The 25,980-nt window shown below is 47.4% G+C and overlaps 1 protein-coding gene across 4 annotated transcripts in view; it reads right to left on the minus strand.

Moving 5' to 3' along the window:
* PEX14 (peroxisomal biogenesis factor 14) overlaps nt 1–25,980 on the minus strand; it is a 153,336-nt gene that overhangs the window by 10,922 nt on the left and 116,434 nt on the right. For all 4 annotated transcript variants that reach the window (XM_023215316.1, XM_023215315.1, XM_023215318.2 and 1 more), the window contains 2 exons: nt 19,213–19,341; nt 1,322–1,407 (listed from right to left, as the gene is read on the minus strand). In XM_023215316.1, coding sequence (XP_023071084.1) covers nt 1,322–1,407; nt 19,213–19,341 — 215 coding nt within the window. The remainder of the gene's footprint in view (nt 1–1,321; nt 1,408–19,212; nt 19,342–25,980) is intronic.

Below are 25,980 nucleotides of genomic sequence, written 5' to 3' on the forward strand. Positions count from 1 at the left end.
GTCATTGGCTTTTGTGCTACATAAAAAACGAAGAGTCCCAGAGTACCATGGCTGAACATGTTTCATGTGCTAAGAGTGACCATGGCGAGTCTGGGTGCTCATTCAGGTTGTTTAAAAAAAAAAAAAGTCACCGGCCAGGCACGGTGGCTCAGCCTGTAATCCCGGCACTTTGGGAGGCTGAGGTGGATGGATCACCTGAGGTCATGAGTTCGAGACTGGCCTGGCCAACACAGTGAAACGCCATCTCTACTAAAAATACAAAAATTAGCCAGGCATGCTGGTGCACGCCTATAATCCCAGCTACTCAGAAAGCTGAGACAGGAGAATTGCTTGAACTCAGGAGGCAGAGGTTGCAGTGAGCCGAGATCACGCCACTGCACTCCGGCCTGGGTGACAGAGCGAGACTCCATCTCCAAAAAAAAAAAGAAAATCACCAATCAGGGGTGGAGGAGCTGGCAGCCTAGAAAGAAAAGAGGCTTCTCTCCAGGATCCCAAGATCTGGACTGGCCACCTACCCTGGCCCTGCATTTTCTAGAAACTAGACTCATCTGCTTCATGTCCAAGTTGGGCCTTCACAAGGGAGTCAATGTTTACCTCATGCCTGCAGTTCTGTTGCAAGCAATGAGCCTGGGATCCTGAGAGTTGACCTGAGAAGCCTGGGAAATCCTAGATTTCTATAGATGCCAACACAACAGAGCAAAAAGAACAGCTCCCATTCATCTGATGACACTAAGGTTCTCACTGCCGCTCTTAAATGCTATGGCAGAACAATGGTGTATAAAGCTCTTCCATGTGCCGGGCTTGGCTCTGAGCCCTCTACAAGGGAGACTGACTCTTCGGGACTTCACAACAACCTCGTGAGGTCGGGACTGTTATCCCCATTTTACAGACCAGAGCCTGTGATCACCAAGCTCCTGAGGGGCAGAGCCAGGGCTCAGCAAAGCAGCTGGCCCAGCATTTATGATCTTTGCCATTATGTTATTCTGTGTCTCAAAACTGCTCGCACGGCTTCCCTGTGCGGGCACTACTCTAAGTGCCCAACACGGGCTGGCAAGGGACAGACCTCACGATGCCCCTGCAAGTAGAGATCTGGGTGGTACATGCTGAGTACTGGAGAAAAGATGAGCAGAGCCTGCCAAGCCTCGCAGCAGGGCAGGGCCTGGATCCAGCTGTGAACCCCGACCTCTACCACAGCCTCTCGCTGCCAACACGCTCCAGGGCAGAGCACGGCAGTGCCTCCATGCAGGGGAGCCAGTGAAAGGGCACTGAGTGCCACAGGGTGGCAGGGGCACAGCACCCACAGCCACTGGGGGTGACTCACCTTGTAGAGCTGGTGAAAGCCAAATGCGATGCCTGCCATGATGATGGCCAGGGCGCCGTAATCTCGCCATCGGGATCCTGCGGGGCCTACAGGCGGGGTAAGAGGAGGAGGGTTAGAAGACGCACATGGTGTCCTTCCCTGGGTGGGGGCCGGCACACGTGCCTCAGTGGCACAGTCTCCTCGCCTCCAACGATGGGCAAGTGGAACACTCCACCGCAGGAAGGCAGCACATGATCATCACAACAGCAGCTCGGCGCCGTCCCCTCCTGTTCCCACTACCTCGACTGGGACACAAGGGATGCCAGTCACCCAACCCTGACTGCAGGCTGTGGGTGGAGGTATCTAGCAGTGAGCTGAGCCCCGAGTCGGGAGTCAGGTGGCAGAGGTGATCTGAAGACGGATGGCACGGTCTCTACCTCAGGAACAAAAGATCCAGAGAGGACAATATGAGTACATTTTGGGGAGCATAAATACACCCACATATGCCTACTACAGCTGGCGATAAGCTGGGGGCCACAGCAGAACCAAGCGGGGTCTCAGCCAAGTGGAGAGGGGGACTGTGGGACGCTGGGTGGGGGCGCGGGGGTGGGCTGTGGTAAACTAGACCTCCCAGCCCTGCTCTCGCTTGGAGCCAGCGGAGAGAAAACACGAGTCTCCAAATGACTGAGGCCTCAGAGAGTGAGAACGCCTATCAAAAGGGATGGGGCTGGCAGGGGAGAGGGGCTGGGGTCAGCAGGGCCTTGGAGGAGCCCTGAGGCCCTTGGGGGCTGGAGGGGAACAAGCGCAAAGGAGAGACGGCAGGTGCATGTGGACCAGGTGAGCACCCTGGGCCTGACTAAAGAGGAGAGCTGCTCTGGCCCAGAGGACCCCAAGAGCAGGGTGCTGGGGAGAATGGAGAGAAGCCAAGGAAGCTGCAGGTGCAGTGGAGGCTGCGGCGGGGCAGGAAAGAGGTGGAGAGGTGGTGCCAGGTGGACTGTGTGGTCAAGGAAGCCGAATATTCTTTCATAAGCAATGGGAGCCACTGGGGGACGTGATTCAGGGAATGCCATGACCCTGAAGAGCAGCACTGGGGTGGCTCTGAGGATGGTCAGAAGTGGGGGCCACAGAGGCAGAGGAGCTGGGGCGAGGCTGCTGCAAGGGTTCACGAGTTGGAGAGGGCCTGGGACCAGCACAGAGGGCAAGAAGGGAGTGGGGTAATGTCTCAGAACAGGCTGCTGCTGCTGCTGTGAAGAGCAGCCAGTCTTCGTGGAGCAGCACCTGGCCCCTTTCTCTTCTCTTTATTTGTATTAAGTAAGTAATCTTTCTAGAGGTGGGCTCTTGCTATGTTGCCCAGGCTGGAGTGCAGTGGCGATTCACAGGCATGTTCCACAGCTTATCAGAATGGGAGTTTTGACTGGCTCCACTTCTGACCTCCTTAGGTGACCTCGTGGTCCCCTGCTCCAGGAGGTCACCATATTGATGCAGAACTTAGTGCAGAACCACCATCAGCACAGTGCCCCACAGCCCGGAACTCCTGGACTCAAGGAATCCTCTCGCCTCAGCCTCCCAAGCGGATGGACTACAGGCGCGCAGCACCACGCCCGGCCCTGATTCTCTAGCACGGCACATAGCAAAGTGCCCTCATCCCAGGCGCGCAGCCCCGGTGCCTGGCCCCGATTCTCTTTAGCACGGCACATAGCAAAGTGCCCTTCTGGATGCAATTCCAGTTGACGTGGGGAGAGTTTCCACCTTCACTCTTTCCCATGTCCAGTTCACAAAGTGCTCCCACGTCCACGACCTCATCCGATCCTCCAAGGCACGCGGGACAGCCCTGTCTCCACTGCCAACACCTTTCTGGAGCTGCCATCTCCAGGCCACGTGGTGGGTGCTCTGCCTCCCTCCGAAGGATCTGTCATCAGGAGGGGCCTAGGTGGGACACAGACCAGTGGGGAAGGCGAGCACAGCGCCAGTGGAGAGCTATCCGGGAGGCACCCCCACGGTGTGCTGCTCACTTGGGGGAAACGGGGGGAGGGAAAATCAGCGTTCTAAACTCCGGGAAGGAGCGTCAAAACACGGGGGAGCGAGGCTGAAGGACTTGCTGCTTGAGAGACTTCCGCCCTCAGTTCTCACCTGTGCCTGTAAGTCTTCAGAGGTACCTTCCACGTCCTGGCGTTTTATGACCAGAGGGGAGGAGAAGGCCCGTTCTTTCTTTCAGCTCAGGGCAGGATGTGGCATGAGGGGGAAGGGGCTGTGGCATGCAGCCCAACCAGGGGGATCCAAGTCGCAAAGACCTCCGAGTGGGCAGGGAGGCACCCCCTCCCCCCAGGCTGCTGAATGGCACTCTCAGGGGGCAGAAACGTCAGGACTGGAGGGGCCTGGAGTCTCTCCGTGGCCACCAAACTCCCCCGCTGCCTGCGGATTCCACACGAGACTCCCTGGTATGTCCCAGCCCTGGAATCTCGATCCCAAAACTGTAATCAACATATGGCCTTTCCCTCAGTCCCCAACTCCCATTTCTGTTTTACACTTTTTGAACAGGTAGCACACATACAGTTTACTCATCAAATAGCACAGGGCAGTCTGTGACAAAAAGGCTTCCCCCCACCAACAGCCATTAGTAGTCTTACATTTATCCTTCCAGAGAGTTTGTGTGCACATCTAAGGCGGCACAGGATGTCTTCTCTTCCTTCACGTTTCCCCTTCTCTCAATCTTGTTTTCTACAGCTGTAGGATATTCCACTTCACCTGCCCTCCGATGGGCATCCACCTCATTTCCAACTTTCTACTATTGCACACGATGCTGCCATCAACAACGTGCACGTGTGCCATCTCCCACATGGGGACACGCACCCCGTGAGCCTCAGAACTCCCAGAGGCTGGTCCCAGGGCGTGTGCATTTGCAGTTTTGAGAAATGCTGCCACGCTGCCTCCATGGGGCCGATAATTCACCCTCAGCCCCTGCGCAATGCCTGCTTCCCCGCGGCTGCGCCCACACAATGCGTGATTCCAACACCGAGATTCCTGCCAATACCACAGCAGGAAAGCAGAAGTTCACTCCAGTTCTAATTTGCATTGATCTTATTTTGAGTGAGGATTGAACATGTTTTCATCAGCATTTCCTTTTCGGTGTACTGTATGCTCTCTACTTTTCTACTTGATTTCTTTTCCCTTGTCACTTTAAAGAGACTTTTTATATAGCAGGGATATGAGCCCATTGTCTGTGATCTGCATCGCAAACATCTTCTCTGGCTTATTTTTCTTTTGACTCTGCTAATGGTGTTTTGTCGCATGCAGAGGTTTTTATATAAATTTATCAATCTATTATTTTATGGGTTCCGGGATTTGTGTTACGGTTAGCAAGGACTTCCCCACTCCCTTCCCAGGCTGTGCAGTGATACCTGGTGTCTAAGAAACCGCTATGGGAAGGGGACAGCGCTACTTTGCTGATGGTGGACACCCCCACCCGACACGAATCACCTCTCGTTACACAGGGAGCTCTGAGACCACTGAGGCTAACAGATCTTTCACCTTGACCCCAAGGAGTCAGGCACTTGGAGTCCCGGTCAGGTATCTCTTCTGTCTCCCCTCTTCTAGCCAGCTTTGCTTGGCGCTCCAGATACAAAACCTGACATCTAGTGCAAGTCCATTTTCAGGAGGAAAAAGTGAAGACAGAGCAACCTGGCCACTCTGCTCTCTCAGAGTCCCTGCTCAGGAGGGCTTTCATCCATACCTGGAACATCCCTCCATGCAGCCAAAATCCTCAGGCAGAACAAGTGCAGAACAGGGCCCACGGCCCGAATACCATATTCACCACTGATTTCTCAGACACCACAAAGCCTCTTGCAAGAAAGCAGCTGTGACTGGGCTGAAAGCTTGACCAGCACCTGGAATTTGCTGGATTCCTCTGCTCACCTGCAAACATCCCGCCATGAGGAGGACAGCCTTCTCTGGGGCCCTCTGGGCTGCCGAGGCTGAGCAGATGCTGGCTGTGCGGGATGAGGACCAGGACCCTCCGACAGCTGCCCCGCTTTCCAGAGCTCTGAGCAATTCCAGCCCCAAGAAACACCTGTGGTCCCTGCAGCCTCACCCTTCACCCCTCACCACTCCTCGTTCCTGCCATGCTCACGTTAAGAACATTTTATTGCCCCCTGGTTTTCATTATTAATGAAAAGGGACCAGAATGATCTTTCCTAAAGTTCAGAGAGTCTATAAAGACAAGAAGCTGAAATGCCATTTTAGTCGTTTTGGAGATGTGTGATACAATTCTGTCTTGTGGCAAAATGAAAAAAGAGAAAAACTCAGATAGAGATGACTCCTACCTGCTGTGTGGCTCTCAGAGCGTAACAGACCAGGCTACTGCAAAAACATCAGCATGGTCCACACTAGCTCAAACTCCCAGCCACGACCACCTCGAGTCCTGCCCCTCCCCCTCCAGAGTCTATTTTTTCCAAGTCCAGTGCAGAGCCCGCGAGGAGACTGAGAGTAGCACGCCTGGGAGCATACCTCCCCGCCACCAGGCTCCCTGAATGTCCGGAGGTATAAAGACAAGGGCAGAAGACGGGGCAGTCACTCTTCTCTAGCTGGGAAGAAAAGAAAGAGAATGAGTGGGCTTTTTAAATGCTTCAAGTCTCCACTCTGGAAGCAGGGACCCGCCTCCCATGCAGACAAGGCAGACAAGGTGGCAAGTGGGCAACAAGCCTGGGGTCAGAAACCCTGGCGCCACCACCAGCCAGGGGGGTTCCAAGGACATTTTTCTCTTCTTATCAAGCACTGACTGAAGGGGGCAGGGCTTTGCTAGCCCCAGAGAACCCAAGAACAGGAGATATCTTAACTCTTACTCAGAGTCCAGCTGTCTAAGAACCAGCGCTCGAGCTGCGTGGCAGGGGTTCCTCACCAGTACCACAGCCCTGGCATCTCTGTGAAGGCTGAAGAGACGGGCATCTGGCAGCAATCCTCATCCTGCACACCTGGGCCTTCCTGGGACTGCCTCTACGTTGTGGCCCTGTGGACTGCAATGTGGTCAGGGGACAAACTGCTATAGAGCAAAGGGCATGGAGCTCTTCGAAACTCAACCTTCCAAGATTCCACGAACTACCTTAAGCTCTGCCCGGCTCCATGGAGGTCAGCCTGCGCAAAGGCTCCAGTTTGGGTAAAACCACGGTAGAGAGCGGGGGCAGGAGAGGTGCATCCCCACAGCTAACTATTCACTGAACACCAACAAAACCAACATGACTCTGTTTCTTTATACCTCCACCAACCAAATTCTCACCTAACAGGTGAGAACAAACATCGTCAACTAAGAACACATGCACAGGACGGGGACTTGTGCATAAAACACGACAATGTTGAGCCTGAAACCTGCAAGTCACAGACTGATCCACACCATGGAAATCCTGCAATCCAGTAAAGGTTCATTGGCAACACAGAGCTGAAAGCTGTCACGGAACCATCCTGCCGAGACAACAGGCACTCCAGTGATGTGCTGGCTGACAAGAGGGAGAGAACTATCATGTCCTTGGGGAGGCTGGCAGCCCAAGCATGGGCAAGGCAGTGGCAGAAACAGGGCCAGCCCATTGAGGTCGCCTCCAGGTTCATCAGGTTTGGAGCCTCCATACAGCACTGTCTCTAGCTTCTCACATCAGCCCATCAGCTTCACTCAGAAGCCACCCTGAAAATTAAATGACAAGACAAACTCACTCCCAGTAAGGTCCTGGAGTAAAGCCAGGCCACCAAATCAGTGCTTGCTACAGCACAGAGGTGGAGAGCACATGTGGGGAGAGACGGGGAACCTGGCTGGGTTGAGAAGGGCTGGCTACAGCGTGGGGGCGCGGTGGGCCCTGGCCCATATCCATGGCTGTGGATGGCTGGCGGTGGGCAGAAAGACAGGCCCAGAGAGCAGCAACACAAACAGATAGTCTCTGCTCTGAAGAGAAGGACCTGGCAGCCTGAATGGCAAAAGGCACCACAGTAGCCCAACGGTAGTCGTGTTGGAAAATGCAAAGCCTGTGTTTACACGTACATCCCGTGAAAGACAATCTTTTCCACTTTTCATGGCTACAATGCTATTAAGCAGTGTCATCTTTAGGCAGGAAGGACACTGAGAGACCTATCTATATCCCCTCTCCATAGATTAAAAAATATGAGCTCTAATTAAGCTGTTAAGAATTCAGAAGAGTCCAGAAATAGACCCATGCTTACATGGTCAACTGATTTTTGATAAAGAGGCCAAGGTAGCTCTATGGGGAAAGGATAATTTTTGTAACAGCCATGCTGAACAACTGGATACACATAGGAAAAAAAATGAACCTTGACTCTCACCTTATACCATACACAAAAATTAACTCAAAATGGGTCACACCTAAATAAGAAAGCAAAAACTATAAAACTTCCGTAAGAAAACAGAAAGCATAGAAGAAAATCTGGACAAAAACATCTTACGATATAAGAAGCATGAACCAAAAAGGAAAAAAATGATCAAATGACACCATCAAAATTTAAAGCTTTTGCTTTTCGAAAGGTACTGTCAAGAAAATGAAGAGACAAGCCATAGGCTGGGAGAAAATATCTGCCAAACATATATTTGACAAAGGACTTGTAACTAGAATATATAAAGAGCTCTGACAATTCAATAATAAACAGACAAAGTGGCTTTTTAAATGGGCACAAGATTGGAAAAGACTCTTTACAAAAGATACATGAATAGCTAATAAGCACATGAAAATATGCTTGATGTCATTAGTCATTAGGGAAATCCAAATTAAAAAGTACTGTACAATAAGTTTCTATTACATACACCTTAGAATGGCTAAGCTCAGAAATGAGACTATCGGGTGTTGCCAAAGATATGGAGCAACTGAAACTCTTACATATTGCTGATGGGGAGACAAATGCTACAACCATTTTGGGAAATAGTTTGACAGTTTCTTCTAAAGTTAAACACGGACCTAACATGTGACTAAGCCATTCCACTCCTAGGAAACGAAAAGTATAAGTGTACATAAAGATTTATACATCAATGTTCACAGCAACTTTACTCATAATAGCCCCAAACTGGGAGTAAGCCAGATGACTACCAAATGGTCAACAAATAAAGAAATTGTGGTACATGGAGCAACAAAAGTTAGCACTATAGTCAGTTGGCCAATCCTACTTTAGCCTATTTTTATACAGCCATGAGCTAAGAATGGTTATTAATTTTTCTTTTATTTTTTGGGGGGACAGTCTCATTCTGTCACCCACGCTGGAGTGCCATGGTGCAATCTCAGCTCACTGCAACCTCCACCTCCTGGGTTCAAGTGATTCTCCTGCCTCAGCCTCCCAAGTAGCTGGGACTACAGGCATGCCACCATGCTCAGCTAATTTTTGTATTTTTAGTAGAGACAGGGTTTCACCATGTTGGCCAGGCCAGCCTCAAACTCCAGACCTTAAGTGATCCACCCACCTCACCTCCCAAAATGCTGGGATTACAGGTGTGAGTCACCGCACCCAGCCTGGTTATTAAATTTTTAAAGAATTGTGGTCGTGGCAAAGGGAGAACAGGAAGAGGAAGAAGGAGGAGAAAGAGGAAAAAGGATGGAGGGAGAAGAGGAAAAGGTGAGACAGAAAACATGTGACAGAGACATATGTGGCTCACAAAATCTAAAATACACCTCTTTAAAGAGAAAGTCCAGGCAGTGGCTCACGCCTGTAATCCCAGCACTTTGGGAGGCCAAGGCGGACAGATCACCTGAGGTCAGGACGTCAGGAGTTTGAGACCAGCTTGAACAACATAGAGAAACCTTGTCTCTACTAAAAATACAAAATTATCCAGGTGTCATAGCACATGCCTGTAATCCCAGCTACTTGGGAGGCTGAGGCAGGAGAATTGTTTGAACCCGGGAAGCAGAGGTTACGGTGAGCCAAGATCACGCCATTACACTCCAGCCTGGGCAACAAAAGTGAAACTCCATCTCAAAAAAAAAAAAAAAAGAAAAAGAGAGTCCACTGACCTCTGGAATACGACTCAGGAATGAAAATGAACTCTCTCTCTCTATATATATATATATATATGTATATGTATATGTAAAGTTATATGTATCTGTGTATAATATATATAAATATATAATATACTCTGGGCAACAGAGTGAGATGGTGTCTCCAAAAAACTAACACTATAAAACTTCCTAGAAGACAATATAGGAGAAAGTCTCTTCAACCTTGGGGTAGACAAAGGTTTCTTAAGATGCAAAAACCATGAATCATAATCATCAGATAGACATAAACAGTTCATTCCTTTTATATGTATTTTCCAAATACATATTACACATATTTACATATAATATAGAAATACATATATAAATGATATATGAATATAATTATATGTATTTATATAAATATGTATATATACATACATATGTATGTATATAAAAGCATGAATCAATCTCAAAACCATTATGCTATGGTAAAGAAACCAGACACAAAAGTCTGCATACTATATGTTTCCATTTATACGAAATATTTATTTATTTATTTATTTATTTTTGAGGCAGAGCCTCACTCTGTCACCCAGGCTGGAGTACAATGGCGCAATCTCAGCTCACTGCAACCTCTGCCTCCAGGGTTCATGGGATTCTCCTGCCTCATCCTCCCAAGTAACTGGGATTACAAGCGCCCGCCACCACAACTGGCTAATTTTTGTACTTTTAGTAGAGACAGGGTTTCACCATGTTGCCCAGGCTGCTCTCAAACTCCTGACCTCAGGTGATCCGCCCTCCTCAGCCTCCCTAAGTGCTGGGATTACAGGCGTGAGCCACTGCGCCCAGCTGTCAGTTGATTTTTTATAAAGAGACATGTAACTCAGTGGGGATAAGATAATCTTTTGAACATAAGGTACAGGACAACTGGATATCCATATGGGGAGAAACAAACCTTGACCTTCACCTCACACCATTCATGAAAATTAACTAAGAATAGATCACAGACCTAAACATAAAAACTAACACTATAAACCGGGCGCAGTGGCTCATGCCTATAATCCCAGCACTTTGGGAGGTCAAGGTGGGCAGATTGCTTGAGCCCAGGAATTCAAGACCAGCCTGGGCAACATGGTGAAAACCCATCTCTCCACAAAATACAATAAATAACTGGGTGTGGTGGCACACGCCTGTAGTCCCAACTACTTGGGAGTCTGAAGCAGGAGGATCACCTGAGCCCATGAGGTGGAAGTTGCAGTGAGCCAACATCAGGCCATTGCATTCCATCCTGGGTGACAGAGTGAGACAGTGTCTCCTAGAAAACAATATAGGAGAAAGTCTCTTTAACCTTGGGAAATGTATACTTATCGAAACTCAAATTGTACAATTAAAATGGGTGCATTTTATTTTAGGTAAGTTATATCTCAATAAGACTGACTTTTAAAAAATAAAATCCATTCAGAATTTAAAAAAAAAAAAAAAGCTATAGGAAGTCAGGAGTGCTTGGGAACACTAGCCAGTGGTGTAGGCTCTAAGTTTTCTCTCTGCACAGCTTGCAGCTGGGACCAAGAGAAGAAGCCAGACCTGAGAATTCTAATGCAACTTTAAAACATGTACCCTGTAATATTTGACACATACAAAAGAATATAACATTTATTTAAGTTATAAAAACAGGAATACAATAAGCAATTCTAAACCTGCCTAATTTACTAGCTAAAACTTTCCAGACACCACTGAAGCTAGCCATGTGTTCCTCCCAGCCCAGAGGTAACCATTATCCTAAACCTAGTGTTTATCAGAACTCAAACCTCCTATGGGATATGGAAAGCTGAGGACATGTGCTTCCGAGATCAGGACTACATCTCAGCTTTACTAGCAGGCAAGGATGGCTGTGCAAGATCCAGCCAATGGGGAGAAAGTGGAACTGACGTCGGCAATTTCCAAGAGGCGTCCTTAGAAGCCAGCCTGCCCTTTTCCTGCCTTCTCCCTGCTCTCGCTGGCTGGACAGCAGGTGGGATAGTTGGAGCTGAAGCATTCACACTGCACCACGAGACGGATGCCAGTCAGTCAGAAATGCAGAGCAGTGAGGCAGAGCAGAGTCCCTGCAGACCACAGAGCCTCCTGGCAGCCTGGGTCGCCTACATTTATGTAATAGAGAAAAATTCTTCTATTTATTTAAGCCACTCTTTTTCGGAGTTTTCTGTCACCTGTAGCAGAATGTGTTTTACTCTATTTTTTTTTTTGAGACGGAGTCTCGCTCTGTCGTCCAGGCTGGAGTGCAGTGGCCGGATCTCAGCTCACTGCAAGCTCCGCCTCCCGGGTTTACGCCATTCTCCTGCCTCAGCCTCCCGAGTAAGCTGGGACTACAGGCGCCCGCCACCTCGCCTGGCTAGTTTTTTGTATTTTTTTTAGTAGAGACGGGGTTTCACCGTGTTAGCCAGGATGGTCTCGATCGCTTGACCTCGTGATGCGCCTGTCTCGGCCTCCCAAAGTGCTGGGATTACAGGCTTGAGCCACCGCGCCCGGCCTGTAGCAGAATTTTCTAAAACGAATACACTGTCAGCACAGCCAGAATCCTAACTGCCATCAACACCAAAGACTTTTAATGGTCCAAGAAACCTAAGGAAAGGATTGCCTCATTTCAGTTCCTTCCCGTGATACTTGCCCTCTTCAACATCCGCAAATGGCATTTATCCGGCCCCTACATGGCACCACACCAGGCAGAACACACAGCAACAAAATGGAGAGGCTGTTTGCTAATCCAAACCGGCACCACGGACAAAAGAAAACACAATTTCCTCAAAATTAGAGAAATACTTTCTTCATATACAAACCAGTAACTTTCAGGTAGCAAAAAGAGAGATTTGTCTGCTAAACCAGAAGAGAAAGAAATGGAAGCATGAGAGAGAAATGGAAGAGACAGAGAGAGGTGGAGGTGACATTTGCTATTTTGCTTTCTGATGGGAACACGGAGGCTGCCCATGCATGTTTTCTGTTTACTGTCACCTCCGTATCATTTACGCACAGGCCACCCTGGCCCTGGACCTTTGCTGTTCCCTCTCCATGGTAATGCCTTCCTTGACGCCTTGGGTCTGCCTTACGGCTGACTGATCTTCAAAGCCAGTTCAAGTCCTGCCCCTTCCAGAAAGCCTTGCCTAAGACTAGTGTTCTGGGAATTTCCTTTGTTCTCAAATTCTGAAAGCTCTCAACATTCTCACCATGCAAGGTGACATGGGATGGTCTTCCCTGCCTTTCTCCTAGCAATGGAGGGCTTCCTTCTAGGATGAACAGCAGCTCCTGAAGGCGGGTCCCATCCCCTACTTCTTCCATAGCCCTCCCAGAGCAGTCTGTACCAGCTGAGCTCACACCCACATCACGGACCGGTCATCAGGGCAGCTCGCCCCCATGACAGCCCTTCCATTCTCCAGCACGTTTCCACCCCTGTTTATCCATTCCACAAACATTTCTAGAATACCTGCTCAGTCAGAGCCTCAGGCCACTAGATTTTTTTAAGCCTCAGAACTCACAGTTTAGTAGGGCAGACACTGGTATAAATGTTTAAGTGCAGTGGGGCGGGGGAGGGAGTCTAGGGGCCTGTGGGGAGCTTCCCTCCAAGTCAGAATGGAGGCACTGGAAAGACTCCCTGGAGGAGTCAGTGCTGGCCCAACCCTGAAGAACAGCAATGAGCACACAGGGTGGGCATTACAGGCTTGGCACAGGAACAATAACCTCCGGCTGATGTCCCCTCCTCAATGTCTCCCCTAACTAACCTCATGGCACCTGCCGAGATGACACAAATAATTCTAATATTAGTCTAAGAATAAAATGGCCAAATAGGTAGTATGGCCACAAAAATAATTAGATGATGTACTTCAAAGTAAAACATCACTGTGCTTTTGGCTGTCCTCTGTCGGGGTTGACAGAACCACCCTTTCTCCAGCTATTTCTTCTGACTCTCTCATCCCATGCTCCAGCCACTCTGAACAACCCAGAGTTTCTTTCTTTCGTTTTGGTTTTTTAGAGACAGGGCCTTGCTCTGGCACCCAGGCTGGAGTGCAGTGGTACAATCATGGTTCACTGCAGACTCAACCTCCTGGGCTCAAGCAATCCTCCCACCTCAGCCTCCCAAGTACATGCACCACCATGCCTGGCTAGTTTTGGTTTTAAAATTTTTTTTAAAGAGATGGCATCTCACTGTGTCGCCCAGGCTGGTCTTCAACTCCTAGCTTCAAAGTGCTCCTCCCGTCTCGGACTCCCAGAGATTTGGGATTACAGGCGCCACATCCAACAACCTGGAATTTCTTAAATTCATCAGTTTCACATCTATGTGCTTTTGTGTTAGCCTGGAATGCTCTTGTCTATCCTGTCTGATCACTGAATCAATCAGCCTGCCACATCCAGTTAGACATCCACTCTCTGAAGCTTCTCATCACCTCTTCTGTGTCACCGTCTTCACCGGGGTCACCTGACAGGCTCTGCTGTCTTGGCCTAACCGTCTTTCCTACCAGACAGGAGCAAACAGAGAGAGGGACCAGGCCTTGTTAATCTCTTTAGCCCAGGGGTCTGGCACACAGTAGGCATTCAATCACAATGCTTGCTCAGTGAATTAAGATAATCACAGATAAGTGTATGTTACTACACAGGGCTATAAAAAAAGTAAACAGAGGAATAACTCACTCTCTCTCAGGATTTCTAATCAAATGGTTCAAAACCTTTCACGGGCCTCAGACACTGACATCCTATTTTAAGAAGAGGCAACTGAAGCTCTAGTTCGTCTTTGAAGGGGCTTAAATGGTTTTATCAAAGACAGTGGAGGGAAAATGTTCAAATCTAAGAAGAAATTATTACCCTACAAAATTTACACTGGTCCTGTTTATATCTCAAAGCTTCTTGTCTCTCTGGGAGGAAGAAGACAAATCAGCTTGGCGTGAATCAATCAACCAGCATTTATCAGGCGTCTGCTCAGGACTGGGCTAGGCCTGCACCTATACAAATGCACTGACGCCTGATGTAAAGCCAGACAAGAAGAAACCAAAATGAGAAATGGAGAATGTCAAATCTTCCCTCGAATCACAGCCTGACTTCTCCTGAACTGTACCAACTTTCTTCTAACTCCCGAGAACACTGGTTTATGCTCACACCAGGTGACACCAAGCTTCCCCTTGGTGCCAACCTCCTATCACTTTCACAAAAGCCTTCCCTGACTCTAGCCCACCTTAATTCTTCTCTTTTCTGTATTTCAGAATTTCAGAATTTCTTGTCTGTATAATTAATTTTGGCATTAAATCACAACATCTTATATTATTATCCTTTTCTGAAGAGTTTATCTTATCTTTCCCAAAGAGCTGGCAAGATGCTTAAAGATCAGGTTTTGGATCTCTCGCATGATACCGTACTGAGCATATAGTAGATGGTTAATAAAAATACTGAGAAATTGAACTGTTACTATTCCGGCAGGTCTCTACATTCTCTCTGCCAACACTGGCATTTGCTAACATCTCAAAGTCAACCACATTCACCAAAGAACAGAGATGCCAAAAGAGGCATCCAGTGGCACACCTGCCACTGAGCAGGTGGGCCAGCAAGTTCAAAGGTAAAGAGCACTGGGCTCCCTGGGGTGGTCTTGGAAAAGCTGCCCTACCCTGAGACCTGAGTGTTTGGGGCTAGGCCCAGGGGATCCCATTTTCTAGGCTTGGGCTCAGAGATGGAATGTCCGTAAAAAGCCAAGAAATGGGAAGGAAAGGGCTGCTGGGGATCTAGATGTAAAACCGGCAGGAACACACATGAACGGAGGCCATAAATCCCTCCCAGACGCAGACAATGCCTCAGTGATAAGCATGCAGATTGTGCACCTAGTTCAGAAACTCCCCCGAGTTTGCTTGTAATTAAGGGGGTAAGAAAGGTAAAAAAAATATATAAACCCAATTAATCATTTAAATATTTAAAGTCAGATTTTTCCCTCACTCCAGGATTAGTATATTTCATAACGCCAGCAGCAGACAGCCCTGGTTTTTACTGGGGTTCATTTTAGAGCATGTTTAAACTAGTCAGATTGAGTGATGCTTCCAGCAACTAATCGCATGTCAAATAAAAGATATTTTATGTAATAAATTACCGCTACAAGTAATTCAAATGTCATTTATCAGTTTTATTATCAGTCAGGCAAAGTCTTGTTTCTCTATATTAATCAAAATCAAGCTTTTTTTTTTTTTAAAGCAGTTTTGACACCTCTTGGCAAAAGTACAGAAGTGAAGAGGTAGAGTGACCCCCGGAGCTGAGAAGAGCAGTGTAACGGGACGAGAAGAATGAAGCTCAATGACGACAACTAAAAACTTCAGGTATTTAAAATTATCATTACCATTGTTTTTACACTAGTGTCAAAGCAGGAAGGAGTCTGTGTCTAAGAACATGTATTTTATTTTTAGGGCTGGGAGGCTCTTAAAAATATTCCTACCTAAATACCTCAACATGTAATGCTTTTTCTCAGAACGATCTGGACATGAGAATGATTTAAATGACTGAACTGCCCCTCCCCATCCCATTCTTTTGCCTCTTTCAGAAAGACTAGCAGTTTAACCCTTTGTGTCTATGGAAAGTAGGTGAACACATGACGTTTTAGGCCAACTCTGTGATCGACCCGAACAATTTGTTCTGAGTAAGAAGTTTCCAAGTAGCCGAGAGACCTGTTCTGTATTAAGCCACTGGAGGAAACAGCTGGAATAGAGCAGATGTGCATCTTAGAAAATTCTGCACCCCAGCTGCCACTGCCTATCATCAACAAATCCCATTACATGGCTGGGCCCAGGGACACAACTAAAGAAAAAGTGTGGAGACTCAGCCTTTGGTTAAAAAGAAGCACATAAAGTCAGCTTAGGACCCAAAGCAACTACAGTGGATTGGAAAAAATGCTGGCCAGGAAGCAGAAAGGAGCCCCAAGCTGACAAGTCACAAGTGCTAACCCAGTAGCCCGAATACAGGACAAGGCTCACCACTCCCTGCAGTGGGTCACCCAGGCAAGGCACTGACAGACTGACACACTTGAGCACACACTCCCTGGCCTCCCTCATTCAGCCTTGTGTGGACAGCCAAAGGAGGAGATTTCTAAATAAGATCTGTAACACAGACAGCAGATTCCAACCCACTGGCTGGCTCTTCAGCAAGTCTGGAGAAGAGAAGGCCTTTTTGGCTCTACCGCCAAGATCACACCTGCCTGGCTGCAGCTGAGCTGGATGAAAGGAGTGCTGAGGTGAGGGAAAGAAGGTAGCTTCAGACCAGGTACTGGGGGATCAAAACAAATCTGTCATTTTAAAATATGCCTTTTGAAATCTGATATCTAACAATTTTTTTTAGACAGAGTCTTGCTCTTGTCGTCCAGGCTGGAGTGCAATGGCATGATCTCGGCTCACTGCAACCTCTGTCTCCTGGGTTCAAGCAATTCTCCTGCCTCAGCCTCCTGAGTGGCTGGGAATACAGGCACCTGCCACCACGCCTGGCTAATTTTTGTATTTTTATCAGAGACGGGGTTTGCCACGTTGGCCAGGCTGGTCTCGAACTCCTGACCTCAAGTGATCCGCCTGCCTTGGCCTCCCAAAGTGCTGGGATTACAGGCATGAGCCACCGCACCCGGCCTGTTTGTTTTTTTGAGATGGAGTTTCGCTCTTGTTGCCCAGGCTGGTCTCGAATTCCCAACCTCACGATCCGCCCACCTTGGCCTCCCAAAGTGCTGGGATTACTGGCATGAGATACCACGCCCAGCCTTAAAATCTGATATCTAACAGTTTTAAATCATTTATTGAAAAAATATAACTTCTGAGAATAATAATTAAAATGACAATTACAGAAAGAGCATTTTGAAAGATTACAGATCCAATGTTGAGTTTCTTTTTTTTCTTTTTTTTTTTTTTGTGAGACAGAGTCTCGCTCTGTCACCTGGGCTGGAGTACAGTGGCGCGATTCTGGCTCACTGCAACCTCCGCCTCCTGGGTTCAAGCAGTTCTCCTGCCTTAGCCCCCCGAGGAGCTGGGATTACAGGCGACTGCTACCATTCCCAGCTAATGTTTTGTATTTTTAGTAGAGACAGGGTTTCACCACGTTGGCCAGGCTGGTCTCGAACTCCTGACCTCAAGTGATCTGCCTGCCTTGGCCTCCCAAAATGCCAGGATTACAGGCGTGAGCCACCGTGCCCGGCTTGTTTGTTTGAGACGGAGTTTCACTCTTGTTGCCCAGGCTGGTCTTGAACTCCTGACCTCATGATCTGCCTGCCTCCCAAAGTGCTGGGATTACAGGCATGAACTACCACACCTGGCCTTAAAATCTGATATCTAACAGTTTTAAATCATTTTTTGAAAAAATAAAACTTCTGCGAATAACAATTAAAATGATAATTATAGAAAAGGCATTTTGAGAGATTACAGATCCAATGCTGAGTTTATTTATTTATTTATAGACAGAGTCTCACTCTGTCACCTAGGCTGGAGTGCAATGGTGTGATCGTGGCTCACTGCAACCTCTGCCTCTTGGGTTTAAGTGATTCTCTTGCCTCTGCCCCCGGAGGAGCTGGGATTACAGGCACATGCCACCACACATGGCTAATTTTTTTTTTTTTTGGAGACGGAGTCTCGCTCTGTCACCCAGGCTGGAGTGCAATGGCTCGATCTCAGCTCACTGCAAGCTCTGCCTCCCGGGTTCATGCCATTCTCTTGCCTCGGCCTCCCAAGTAGCTGGGACTACAGGTGCCCACCACCACGCCTGGCTAATTTTTTTGTATTTTTAGTAGAGACAGGGTTTCACCACGTTGGCCAGGCTCGTTTCGAACTCCTGACCTCAAGTGATCCGCCCGCCTTGGCCTCCCAAAGTGCTGGGATTACAGGCATGAGCCACCACGCGTGGCCTGTTTTTTTGAGACAGAGTTTCACTCTTGTTGCCCAGGCTGGAGTGCGGTGGCACAATCTCGGCTCACTGCAACCTCCACCTCCCGGGTTCAAACAATTCTCCTTCCTCAGCCTCCTGAGTAGCTGGGATTACAGGCGCCTGCCACCACATCTGGCTAATTTTTTGTATTTTTAGTAGACACACGGTTTCATCATGTTGGCCAGGCTGGTTTCGAACTCCTGACCTTAGGTGATCTGCCCGCCTCAACCTCCCAAAGTGCAGGGATTACAGGCATGAGCCACTGTGCCCAGCCCAATGCTGAGTTTCATTAAAGAAACAAAATGGAGCTATTTTCCATAGGTTTGTAGTCAATTTTAGCCTTTTTAAACTTTTTATAAGTGATTTCAAGGAGGGCTTCTGGCTGCATTTTGGAGGTATGCATTTATAACTCGCTTGAAGAAACTTTATTCCTACAGTAGCTTTCATTTAAGAACAACGGAAGACCCCTCTTGGGTCATGATCTCGTATGATAATTAAAAGTAACATTCAAAAAGGACCTTTATGTTTTAACCTGAAATTCCCTAACAGACTGCTACTACATGAATGTACAAGGTATAGCCAGGACAAAGGAGGGAGGGAAATGGAGGTTGACCTAAACTTACAAATATTAACTTAAAAAAATAAAATTGGGAGACAGGTTATTGCAGTGAGCAAACAAGAATGCACCCATGAGTCAGACGTTTACGTTGTTTTTAGTGAAACAGTAACATTCAAAAGCAATGGTATGAGGAGATGGGAACAGAATCAATAAATAACTTGTACAGGTTTTCTGCATGTAACCAAAATACCTGAAACAACAATAAAATCATTTATTCTGATCCCTTGTCTCTTCTTAAACCTTTGTAACATATTTCAAAAAGTTTGTCTAGAAGACTGAGGTGTGTCACATTCCTTGGGAAAAACCCAAGAGCTTTCTGCTGCTCCCAGTTTCTCCCGGTTTGCTAAGTCTGGGAGATACAGAACACTGCCCTTTGGCCAGAGTCCTGAATCCCAATGAAGGTTAAGCAGGAGTTTGAGCGGGTGACTTACTGTATGGCTGAGAGCTGAGGTGAGGGGGCTGGACAGGAACCACCTGCGTGGCTGGGCCCAAGGACGAAGGCTCATCGGCAGCAGTGCCCGACTGCTGGAAGGCCATATCAATCTCTTCATCTGTCAGTCCTGGGGAGAAGAGGACATCATTACAGGTGAGTACCTTTTGCCAGTGTCCATAGCTGCAACAGAATCTTCACTGAGCAAAGACCTTTACAGCCATAGAATGCTTCGCATCCTAGTAAGTTGCCTCCCCGATTTCAGATTCTCCGGAACCTCTCTCAGTTGCAATTTAACCTTAAGCGACAGAATATTAGCCTCAACACTGCTTCCAAATGTGGCTCATTCAATTTCCTTAATTTATCCTTGAGTTTATTGCTGCTTTTGAAGTCGCTCCGTACTGCAATTCTCCATTCTTCCCCCGAAAACAGATACCATCAACTGCAAATGTGGCTCATTTTAATCTGTAATGGTGTTAAAAAAAAGAGGGGAAAAAACTAACAATAATGCATGAAAACAGACAGGGAAACAAAAAACTAATTATTGGGTGAGACGACTAATTAGTCTAGATCGTTTCTGAAGACGGGAATAATTTGCTTTATTTTATGACAAATGCAGAAATAAAAAGAAAAATCAGGACTGACTGTGATTAGTATGAATGGGATATAGAATGTAAAGAAGAAAATAAAACAAGAAAACAGATCAAAACAAGGCCAGGCCCAAACTTTCAGATGATTATTACTCTAGCCTATCATACGCTGCCTGTATTGCCTTTGGCTAGTTTTTCTTTTCCCTTTTGTAAATCCTCCCAACACTCTAAACCACACCACACATGGGACATCAGGAAGTAGCAGGGCGCCATCTGCAGTGGCTATGCCATGGGGAGAGGATTTGCCCACAGAAGAATAAAAGGCAAATGAAAACCCATAAAGGCCGCATTTCCAGTGGGGTCACAGCTGGGATATTTCTACCGGGTCTGAGCCAATTTGGGACACTGACTCTTGGGAGGAGGAAGAGAGCCCCAAGCCACCCAAAGAACAGAACGAAATGTGGCGCTCAAGTATGAAAGGAGTGGTCGCACGGTGCCAGCTCAGGAAGTAGCTGTGTGTACAGAGGTGCTGCAGCTGCTGAGAGTGGGAAAAGCAGGTGGGAGGTCACTGCTAGTCTGCAAAAGACCACTCGGCCGGCCTGTGCTGTTCCGGGAATCCCAACATCCAAGCAAGCCACAACACAGAGCTTTTAAACTAGAGCCGAGAGCTTTTCCACATCTGGTCAGCAGCTCTCCATTAGAGGCCCACAGCATGGTATATTTGCCCCTGGGGGTAGATGAAGTACAAGGAGGTTCTGAGGGATCAGCATCTTCAAAAGCATGGTGCCTCATACTCTGTGCCTAGGGGCTAATAGATGGTGCACATTAATGCTTTAAAGCACAGCTCTGCCCTGCACCATACTGGCATGTGAGCTGACTGCAGCCACCCCTCAAACTTTTCATGCCCTACCACAGCCGGTCAAAGGAAAATGCCCAAACTTTTCCAAACAGCTCTAGACTCTTTTTTCCCTTCTCTGTGCTGAGGATTTGAGGACTGTCCCCATTTAAAACTGCAGCTGTTCCCCTCTTTACCCTCTTCACACAGTGGAGCTGGCCAAGGGCAGGCACGGCCACACCACTGGGAAGTCTGAAGAGCCACCGGGTTGCCCTGATAGCTCCATGCTCTCAAAAGATTGGTGGGCTGGATGAAAATGCTTCCAGGGTTCATAGCACATCACGTACCACCTTCCGAAGACAAAAGCTGAAGGTCAGTGGAGTGGAGCTAGAGAGGGGGTGCTTGCTGCAAAGGGACTGCTTTACCCATAATTTCACCTCCCGAGAAGAACAGGGACGGGACCAACAGGCACGCCAGGCAACAACAGAGAATACACCCGCCCTGAGTTTGTGCCTGTCGGGTTCCAGCTTGTGTAGTGACTGCCGATCGCTCCTACTAAATAAGAAGGGGAACCCCTTTTGGAGCCGTAGTGGGAAAGGCATTGTTTTAACCAGTTCATAATCAGCCATTAGAGAAGCAAGCAGCATCTGCGACGTCAGCACAGGCTGATGGTCACTGGTACACTACGGAATTTTATAAACCTGGTGGTTCGTGTGCCTTGTCAGCCGCTGGCTGCAAATGAGGATAATTTTCCCAAAAGGAGCATTCAGTTGCGTTCTCATTTTCCCTTTTGGCTCTTTCAAATATAAACAAGTACAATAATGTTTAACACTGGGGAAATATACAGTAAGCTACAGGCTGTGCTGCAGCCCTGAGAGCCGGAGCTGGTTAAAGGGACAGGACTCCCTGCCCGTAGTTCTGCCCTCTGGCCCTGAGCTTTTATGAAGCCTATTTTCCTAATAAAACATGTTCCTCGCATTATCGCAGCCGAGCCCACTAGTGAGACCACAGTTGAAAGGGCATCAGTACTTCCTTCCAAGCTCTTGTTTTTCAGAGACCTTATCATTTGAGGCTCAAAATTTATATTGGCTGAAATTCTGATATCCCTGGTTCTCTGGAAGAGTCAGGATTTTGATTTAGTTATGGGAAATGAATCCTTTCTCTTCTTTTAAAAAATAAGCGTTTTAACAATCTCACGGAATCATATTCAGCACTGGGCCATTATCCCGGTCACTGCCCTTGTTTAACAGATAAGAAACCTGAGGCCCAAGGAGGGTAAAAACGATGCCCCACATCCTACTTGTAGAGAGTGGTGATGCGATGGGCACCCAAGGCTCTCCGTCTTCAGCCCAGTGACTTTCCACTACACCAGAGTCACAGAACATCAAATGGCAGACTCAAACTATGTCCTAGGTCTTCAGTCTTGTTAAAGAGCTTCAGAGAAGGAGTACATTTTCTTCTCCCTACCCCGCCACTCTCATCTACAGGAAGGAGTCAGTGAATATTGCTTTGGGGCTACATTGAAACAACACAGGAACTTAACCCCTGGCTCCTATCTGTAAATGATACCTGGACAGCTTTTTGAACAATACTAGGGTGAAAAAGATAGAATGTCCTCGTCTTGTTCTCGTTCTAATATTCTAACCCCAAATCAAGTCCAAATGCCTGTCACAGACTTCCCTGGGTGTCATCTTCCTCTGCAATGTCCCCACCTTAGGCAGAGCTGGCCGGCTTCAGGACTGCATTTACAGGACTCAGGTGATTCATTTGGAACTTAGGGAGACTGAGTGGGAACACCCACCTGTCTCCAGATCACAACTAGTTATCTGCCCAGTCATTGGCTCTTGGTGCTGTGATGACCCTGCCCTCAGGGTCAAAGTGCTGCCATGGAGCCAACATAGGACATCCAGGTGCCCTAGCCCCATCCTTCCCACCCCTGCCAAGACAAACTGCTGAGCTTAGATTGAGACCTTGCAGAATCCAAAAGGTTAAAAGGAATAATAAAGGAAACTGCCAATTGTAAGTGAATTATATTTGGCTCTGAAAGCTGAGGCACAGGCTATATTATAAAAGGCATCTCTCTTTGCGTTGTTTACCATTACCCTGACTAATGCAGACCTTTTTTTTTTTTTTTTTTTTGGTTTTAAATAATCTCATGCAAATTAGACACACACACTTCCTTCCAGTTGATTGCTATCTGCAAGGAATAATCTAACCGCAGAGGGACGGAGCAATGGCTGAGCCGGCAGAGAGCTGGAAGCAAAGGGCTTCACCATCCTGCAAGCCTCCTCCCTCCTCTATTCATCTAAGTCTTCCTTTAGCTGCTACCTTTGGAAGAATTGTCAATTTTAATAAAGCCCCAAATGTTCTTTTAGTTGAGGCATCAATATGCATTACCTGATACCACTAGCACCAAGCCTTTAGATGTTCTTCCTATAACTTCTTTTCTGCCACTTGGTGATTTTCAAGAGCTACCAGCTCCCCAACCCCCAACCACCCAGTCTACAGCACTGACAATTAAAATATATTATTGATAGAGAATAACACTAAGAAATTCCCATTCAGTTGCTCTCTCCACTCACTAGCTCTAGTCAGAAGGAGGAGAAAGGGACGGAGGAAGCTTCTCTGAGAGGAGGGGAGGCGAAGAGGGTGTGGGCTGATTCTGACAGGTCAAGAGGCCACTTCATCTTTTCACATCATAGATGCCTGATATGCAAAACTGAGAGCTCTCAATTCAAACCAAACTCTCTGAAGGAGGATTCCATGTGCCCAGAGTAGGGGCGGACTTCTTGTTCTCTCAGTTTTCTAGAATCTACTGGCAAAAACCTCCGGAAGAGCTCCCCGGACCAGGAGATGACTCCTGCCCTTGTGTAGGAGCTGGGCCAAGCATCTCTTCTCCAGGGTGGGCTTTTTTTTAAAAGGACAGAACAAGAGAGCTACATCCTATTGATTAATAAAAGCCGGGTGTCACTGCTGCCGCGTCAGACCTGCATGGCCGCAGGGCTGCCATACTTGCCTATTTTTATCCCCTAGAAGATAAACAAATTTGCTTTCTTTTTCTCAAGGTTTCTGTTCAAATGCAAACAAAACCGAACTGATTGACTTTGTGAGCTGCAGGGTACTGGCTGTGATTGTGATGCCCTAGGGTTCTTTCCCACGACTCAAACCAGGGACCCGGAAGGGCTGTCTTTTCTCTGCGGGACAGGCCGTGCAAGGGCTTCTCAGGATAAGTAACCTCAGCACTGTCCCCAGTGACCGCTGGGCACGGCCACGGGGCCTGGCCCTGTGCAGGTGAAGCAGAAAGACAGATGACAGAAGACAGCAGTGTTCTCTTCATCTTTCAGGTCAAACAACAACCAGGACGGAAGGGTTAGGAAGAGTTTGAAAATAAGCAAGGTAATGAACTCCTGCCAGCGCCTTCCTGCTCAGCCCTAGTTTTATTATAAAAATGTGGCGTCTGACTGGGATCATGGGAACCGGGCCAAGGGGCCAGCGGCAAAGGGTGGCAGTCAAGGGCTGGTCACTGAGACCTCTTCCTCCCCGCTCCACAGCCCCTCTATTTCTAGGACTTGGCCAATTCATCTGGGACTCACAGACACTGAGAGGGGGTCACCTCTCTCAGAACAACTAAGTTATCTGCCCCGGCACACTCTGGCAGGAGATGAGGCAGAGAAGACAGTTGGCTAAAAATACTCCCCAAATTAAAAGAAAAAATCAACTCTCTCAGAAAAGGTTCAGGGAGGGGAAGGGGAAAAGGGTATTTTTATTTTATTTTATGAACATTTTGTTGGAACAGTAGAGTACAATAAGGACTCTCAGAGCCTCTAAAAGTCGTGGGATGACCTGGAGACCCCTATTTCCCAGTGCCTTGTATAAAATTGAATTTTTTAAACATAAATTACACGTAATGACGACACTGTAAAAACTAACAGTAATGGAAAGCTGTGCTGTATTTCATTAGCCTGTATTATTCCGTGCCACCTGATCCAGCCGGGCCTTGTTTATGAGTTAGTGTGTTAGCAGATGCCGATGGAAGCATTTGCTTCGACCTTGCTCTTCTCATTGGGGCATGAAATTACGACGGCAGCACCTTGATATTACAGCCATAAATACAGTAAACTGCAAATTTAAGCCAACGGCTCCTATTGTCTCTGAACATAAAGCTGATCGGTATTTATTTAAAAGGAGAACAAAAAAAATATTATATATCACCTTGTTTATGGGGCCTCCCCCACCCACTTTCTTATCCCCTCCCCCAGCCCCCCAACCTGTCTAATTCACTTGGTTAAAATATTAAGCAAATAAGCCAAACACTTTTTCCTCCACTGATTAACTATTCCCAAGCAGTGAAAACAGTTTCTGAGAAAACTAGTTCCAAATGTCATTACCCTGAATGAAAGAGTTTTTATAAGAATTGATCTGATGGGGAGTGGCGGGGGGCTGGTTCCCATTATCTTAATATTGATATGTAAATTCAAGAACAAGACCTGAGACTTTTCCTTCTCCTTAAAATGAGGGAAGTTCAAACAACAGGAGAAAAAGTTGCTGATGATGTCCTGAAGCTGAATGTCCTCTCGGTATCCTTCTAGAAATCGTTAGGCAGAAACATTATTTCAAAAAGCAGCAAAACACTGCCTCCTGCCACCTAAGGAAAGAAAGAAAGATATCTAACCAAGAAGATAATTCTCAGCTCAACACAGAGAGCTGGGGCACCTCTCATTAAAACTTGCACCAATCCCTCCTTATCCCAGTGAACCATAAAGACAATATATCCTTTAAATACATTAAATGTGGAAGAAAAATAAACACAAAGACAAAAGGACACTGGATATCACCCAGCCACGTCTCCCAGTATAAATCACTGAGTAAAAAGGCCAGTGCAAAATGTATTTCACTGCTAGCTGAAAGACTGAGAAACTGGCAGGCTTGTTCCACTTGAAGCCTAAAGAGAAGGCAGGTCTGCTTTCCTAATGTCAACAGAAGAGGCAAAGAGGGATGTAAAAACTCAACCAAGTCCAAGTTTGGAGGTTTCAAAGGGCTAGTGGTGGAAACCATGGAACAACAGCAGGCAAGCTCAGAAGCCACTATCAGTGAAACACACAGAAGGCCATTTGAGCACTGAATTAAATGCGAGTTTGGGGGAGCAGTTTAATTCCAAAGCGGACAGGCTGGGTTCACGGAGTCCAGTGCTCAGCAGTTTCAATGACACAGCCAAATCAACCAAGATCGAAAGTTTCTGTACATTTACTTTTGATAGGTTATTCCACAAAGCAGACGTACTCCCTTGGAGCCCTAAATTATATCAGACACACCAGTCATTGAGCTTAGCTCCTTCCGCATAAGG

This window comes from Piliocolobus tephrosceles, chromosome 1 (genome assembly GCF_002776525.5).
Source record: "Piliocolobus tephrosceles isolate RC106 chromosome 1, ASM277652v3, whole genome shotgun sequence".
NCBI classification, from domain to species: domain Eukaryota; kingdom Metazoa; phylum Chordata; class Mammalia; order Primates; family Cercopithecidae; genus Piliocolobus; species Piliocolobus tephrosceles.